Source organism: Labrus mixtus, chromosome 4 (genome assembly GCF_963584025.1).
Source record: "Labrus mixtus chromosome 4, fLabMix1.1, whole genome shotgun sequence".
Classification (NCBI taxonomy): domain Eukaryota; kingdom Metazoa; phylum Chordata; class Actinopteri; order Labriformes; family Labridae; genus Labrus; species Labrus mixtus.
This window is the reverse complement of record NC_083615.1, coordinates 30,122,778-30,129,070: the sequence shown is the minus strand read 5'-3', so window position 1 is coordinate 30,129,070 and position 6,293 is coordinate 30,122,778. Positions and strand designations below refer to the sequence as shown.

At 40.9% G+C, this 6,293-nt stretch overlaps 1 protein-coding gene across 1 annotated transcript in view; it reads left to right on the top strand.

Moving 5' to 3' along the window:
- galnt18a (UDP-N-acetyl-alpha-D-galactosamine:polypeptide N-acetylgalactosaminyltransferase 18a) overlaps window positions 1–2,999 on the top strand; it is a 177,047-nt gene extending 174,048 nt beyond the window's left edge. The window contains exon 11 of the mRNA XM_061036841.1: window positions 1,682–2,999. Within this exon, the coding sequence (XP_060892824.1) occupies window positions 1,682–1,828 (147 nt within the window). The 3' untranslated portion in view covers window positions 1,829–2,999. The remainder of the gene's footprint in view (window positions 1–1,681) is intronic.
- The last annotated feature ends 3,294 nt before the right edge of the window (window positions 3,000–6,293 follow it).

Sequence of the window (6,293 nt, the reverse complement as noted above, 5' to 3'; positions counted from 1 at the left end):
GTGGGACATAAGTGAGTGGACACTTTGCTCTATCAGAGAGAAACACCCACACATGCTGTCCGGCTCATGTGTGGGCAAACTGCTGTGTGCAGAGGACGCTGTGGTCACAGACCAGCAGGCTGAGAGAATCGATATGTTCTCAGGGAGCTGAAAGCCTCGAGGAGAACCCGACTGTATCTCTGCTTTTTATTATGTATTTGAGTCAACCATTTCTGTAAAAGATGTAGATAAACACTTCTACATTAATTACCTTTTCAGGTCTAGATTGTTGTGTCTGTGTGTATGTGTATGTTTTTGTGTGTATGTGTGAGTGTAGGTTATTTTAGAAGATGTAAAGCATATTGATTTTTTTTTTTAAGCAAAGCAGTCTTCCTTAAACCCATAGTGAGTTTGACACAAATGGCTTTAGTCTCTTTGCTGGGGCTCAACCTCATTAAAACATATTACTGTTTTTGACATGTCACAAAGGGCCTACTTTGGGTGCCAGAGTATTGTTCAAGAAAGTTAAGATGTACACACACACACACACACACACACATTTTAGAGGTAGGGGCTCATATTAAGTAAAAGCGAACCTCTAATTCAAAGTGACATTGTTTGGAACAACGAGAGTGTGTACACACAAAGAAACCACAAAAATATACACACAGATGTTTTGCATTCCTACACTGTCTCCCTCTGTCTCCGTCAATTTAGTTCACTTCAATATGCTCCAATATGCAATATGCTTTCTTGGCACAAATATTAAATCAGCAGTATTGCCAACTATCTAAATACCAATGAATAAAAGAAGGCAATATCCAGCGTATGATTAAAATCCAACCTGTATCAGATCTCAGTGTGACATTTAATAACTGCAGAACTGATTAAAACTGAGGACCAAAGAAACAGTAGACTATAGAAACCATATATGTATGTACCGTCTAAAGGATCAGTTTTAGTAGTTTTAGTAAGGTTTAGTTTGAATCCTGAGAAAGAGAAGGTTAAATGACCAATATTGGCCTATCAAAGCAGCCCGATATATGACAACACTTATGTCCTTTGTTATAGTGAACACATGCAGTCTTAGGCAGAGGATCCCACATGTTTAAGATTGTGACGTCAAAAATCAAGGTGCCAGAGATTGGGGAAAGATCTAAACAGTATGACCAATTAAAAAGGTTTTTGCTGTAAATAATGGATCCAGTAACCACCCACTGGCTGGCAGGCATCTGTTTGAATGGCATATCTCGACACAAATGTGTTATATGGTTTATACGAGGTCTGTTCCTTTAAATGGTTGTTGTTGTATCTGGATCCTTATCCCTCTCTTTCTCCCTGTCTCCCACAATGAGGAAGTTGGACCTGTTGTTATGGATTGGAGAACACCGGGCCCAGGTGTTCTCCAATTCAGGATGACGCAGCCACACCCACTGGCCCTTGAAACACAAAACAGCCAACCAGCAAAACAAGAAACCAGCAGTGTCGCACAATCTTTATCAAAGTCTCTCTAGTGCTGTCTTTACAAATATTTCATTTTCTGCAATAGTCCAGCAACAGATATTCTGTTTGTTGTAAAGATGTGAACTAATGCACTTCAACTGTGACCCATTATTTCCTATGACAGTGTCCGGCTGTAATGCATTATTGCTTGTGAACTGTAAATCTAACTCATTCCCTCTGTTTGTATTTTTCTCTGCAGGGTGGCTCCATCCAGAACATTGAGTCTCAGCGTTGCTTGGAGCTGGTGGAGAGCAAACAGTCAGAGTTCACCTTCCATCTGGCCATTCAGGACTGCACTGATCAGAAATGGACCATCACTAACATACTGACTGTTCTCCCACAGTGACCACACTGACAACAGTCTGCCAGTGGAGCACCTTGTGTTGTGATGGATTAATCAAGAAGGCCAGAGAGTTTAAGTGAGGGGACTCTGCTTCTTCAAACCTAAAAAAAAAAAAAAAATGAAACCAAACCAGGTTCCACCGTCACAGAGTTCTGGTGCACTTAACAAGAATTAGACTCCAGTCAGATGTGGGCTAAGTTGCTGACCAAAGCAGGGAATTAAGAGTCCAAAAAATGAGCCTAGGTGGCAGACCTATTTGTAACGAGAATCTGCACGGGAAAAAAAAGTGTTCTTCAATCAGACACGGGCCATCAGTAACCTAATAACCATTTTATAGCAATGACCTGAAGAGACACTCACAGATGGAGCTGGGGCTCTTAAAACTACCCTCTCTGCAACCAGAATGAGAAATATAGTCGCTTGTTCCAGGGGACAGGCTCATGAAATCATGTGAGCACTGGGGTTATTGCAGAAGCAGGCCTGTGATGGATTCTGGGTCTCTGTCCTCAGTTAACGCTAGGACATGTACTAACTCAGTCACATCACACAATCACCAGAGCAGACTGCGGGAGCATGTTCTCAATAGGTTTATGCGCAGAGGGAAAATTACAGGGTGCGTGAATAGTATTTTTACATACTGCATACTGGTTGATTTGTTACAAAAAGAACATGGAAGAGTCAGGTTTTGAGTTATTAGAGTTACAAACCACTCGACTCCTGTGTGTTTGCAGAACACATGCCACAGATTTCCTCAGTATCACAAAAAAAGTTAGCATGAAAGTGGAGAATAAGGACAGAGTGACTTAAATAGACATTGTAAAGGAAACTCTTTTCATCAAAAGTTTCATAGTCTTGCTTGAGAATTCATTTGATCACATGCGTAGCTGTCAATCATCCTGGCAGACGCAATTTTTATGGGGTTCAGCCACAGAGCGAAGAGATTCATCCAGAAAAGAAGATTTTCCGACTCCTGGCCCCTTTAATACCATCTCAAAACACAACGCTTGCTCTTGCAGCACTGACACATTGAAAGTGGTGTGGAAACTGTGAGGGTTGAAGAAGATAAAGCACACCTTAAAAAGCCCAAGCCAGCTCTGTTTTCATAGAAAGCACATCAGTCTGATGAAAGCAGCTCTCAAACAGGTGATATCAGAGCTACTCCTCTGAGATGTAACCCTCTAAACTAGTCATATTTGTGTGCATTAAGGCCGTTTCACCTGATTGGTTCATCAGCTGTGTGTGACATCAAAAATAAACGTGAGGCAGACGCAAGATGACAAATTCACATGAACAGTAAAGTACAGAAGAGGAGTTGTTACTGAATTATCACATCAGCAAAAGCGGGATTAGATATTTAGAACGGTTTGAATTTAAACACATTATTCAGATGTATTAAGAGAAAACAGGGAGGGGGGGGGGGGGGTAGCATTGAGTTAACTTCTAAAACTTTTGGTCTGGAGTGCACTTGATTGTGGAGCAGTTAGAATGTGGAGACCATTCATGTGTACAGGCAGCCAGCGTGAAGCCAGAAAGCTCAACCAGACCAATTTCCTCATACAGGTTTTCTCTTTTTATTGCTGAAAAAATCCATTGTGCTTTATAGAGATATTCTCTGGATCAAATTTGATGCATCTTCAAATCTGCAGGTACCACACTCACTCACTGTTCCTGCAATGAGTAAACATTATCAACGTTTAAGATTCACCAAAAAATACAGTAAACAATTAATACTAATTAGCTTAGCAATAGGCTACTTAAAGCTCCTGTGAGGAGATATTATCAGGTTATGAAACAGACTGAAATTAACACTGATTCCTCTATATGACCTCCAAAAGCACCAACAACAACATTGCTAATTTATTTATAGGAATTTTAAATGTTTGTTAAAAGGTGTTAGACAAAGCAGGTTAGCGCGAGCTGCAGGAACAGTCATGGTTTACAGTTTCCCCTGCAAAGATTCATATGACTGCAGAACTAAGAGCATGAGCGAGTGAATGCTAACATTAGCCAAACTAAACAGTGACTGTAGCTCCGCAGCGACAAGTGCAGGGTTTTTTTTGTCAGGCAGTTGCTTCATGAAAGGTGTTCAGTTTAAACACATAGAGGGGACAACAAGAGATGGTATATCATTAACGACATTCTGATCCAGTGATAGGATCATTGGAAAAAAAATTAAATGACAGGTAAAAACAAATGACAGAATTTAGACGACCCCATCCATCAAAATGACAGTGAGCAAGTCTAACATCTGGATGAGATGTACCTGCTTTGCCCATAGGGGGTGCCAAAATCAACCCACGTTCAAAGTTCCACACAGGAGCTTTAAACTATCATGAACCCCTGATTTAAAATCTTTGATGTCTGTTTGAATACTTATTCTAGCTTGTATACATATTTTACAAAACCCTCAACTAGTTCCCGGGCAGTCTTCCTGTTCCTCTCATTTAAGGAGCTGGAGAAGGCTTCGGCCCTCAGTCCTCTGTAGAACACATTTTAAAGGAAGCAGCACCTGAATTGGGCTCGTCATGAATCTCTCCACCTACACAAGCTGCACAAGGTCGAGCCCTTCTTTGTTAACAGGTTTGCTGAGAAACGCAGGACATTGTTCCTGAGTTGTGAATCAGCTGATGATTAATTTAAGAGAAGAGAAGTGAGCATTGCAAAGTGATGTTTTTATCATGTAACAGAAAGATTCTATTTGACAGCAGATGAGCATCCAAAGAGGACATTTTCCTTTTGAAAGTCTGCTGCTGTGTGGATGTGTGTGTGTGCCCTATCGTTTTATTATTTTTCTATAAATGCTTTGTTCCCTTAGAGCTCTGAATAATGGCTATTCACAAGGTAGCAACTCTGCCAACGAGACTGTGAGCAGGCTGGTATTTCTTCTACACTTCTTAAGTGTACACTGATCCATGGTGGGAAGTTATTCTAAAAAAAAAAAAAGGCTAAATTCTTATCTTCCCATTCATGTAATTCTAAGAAATTTGAGTCCCATAGACGTGCAATAACTCATAATTGGACATCTATGCAGATCTACCAGTGTTGAATATGTCTCAATTCTGAGCGTGTGATGGGACAATTTTAGCCCATCGGTGGTTGAGATACTAGTGTGCCTGGATGTATCTTTTATGTATGAATTAATTTATCTTTTCCTGATTTGACACATGCATATACTACTGATGAATCATTTGCATTTACAGATTCCAAAAGTGACATGCTGTCATGACGCTTTTAATTAAATATTACTGCTTTGCAATCAATCACACAATTATTCAAAGCCCAAGCCTTTGCCAATCTCCATCAATAATTCAACACAGAAACAGGATGATGCTATTTATAATTAATCTGGATTAAAGCATTTGACAGTTTTCTGTTTCAATCACAGCCCACTGAGGTACCGATGAGAGCGACGAGCAGTGGAAACTTTTTTCTATCGGCTACTGTGTAGCATCTGTTAGCAAACCTTCTGTTGATCTTCTCTTCTTTGTGTGGCTCAGGTTTGTGGATCCTGAAATCTTTAAAAGTATCTCAATTTTTGGGAAACTGTTAGTATGTATCGAGTCATGAAAATGTCCAAGCTATTTTATTAGTGTATTTAAACTGAATATTTATAAACAGTAAAACATGAAAATGGCAAAAACTTTTCCTGTGTGACCTTTTCTTCCACCTCTGCTAATAATGAATATTCACTGGGTGAGTGTTGGGCTACTCTAGCAGATATGCAACAAGCGTAGGGATCTATTTTCAATTGTTTTCAATGAGTAGAGAGCATTTGCATCAGCTGGTGGCCGCCTGGAGAAAAAGCGCAGCGCCCAGCATCTCTTTTCTGAGTGCTCTGCCATTTTTAAGCGGCCGCTCTGAGCGTTCAAGTTGAAAATCATACGACTGTTCAGGAAGGCGTCACTGGCGCTCTTTTTCATATGAATGTTATTCCCCGTAGTTTTACCGCCTACAGATGGTGTCTTCTACCCACATCCTCCTCACTCTTTGCCTGATCGGGAAATAAACAATCTCAAATATAAAAATCATACAATTAATAGTAACGGAGCAGTGTCGGTCATACAACGGCCGTTGTCATAGAGACAGAAGAGACGAGCAGTGCTTTTCTTCTCAGCAAACAAGCGCTTCATACAAGAGTTTCCTGAGCGCACAGCGAGCACTTTTCTGCACTAGGTGGACACGGGGCCTAATGTGACATTGATTATGTTAGCCAGTTCTAGTGCATTTGTCCAGGTTGCTAGGCAACAAGAGCAGGGCTTAGGCTGTGTTCACGTCTTCTTTTTTCAACTGCCAGCACCTTTTTTCCATACAAGCCTATGGAAAAAGCGCTGCGCCCAACGCCTTTTCAGTTGGCTCTCTGCACCCTCATCCGTCAACACCCACCGGCTGCGTTCTCAGTCTGCAGCATGGAGAGCACAGCCAGACAGCCGGAGTACAGAGACAAAGGAATTTCCGCGGTAATTTTACA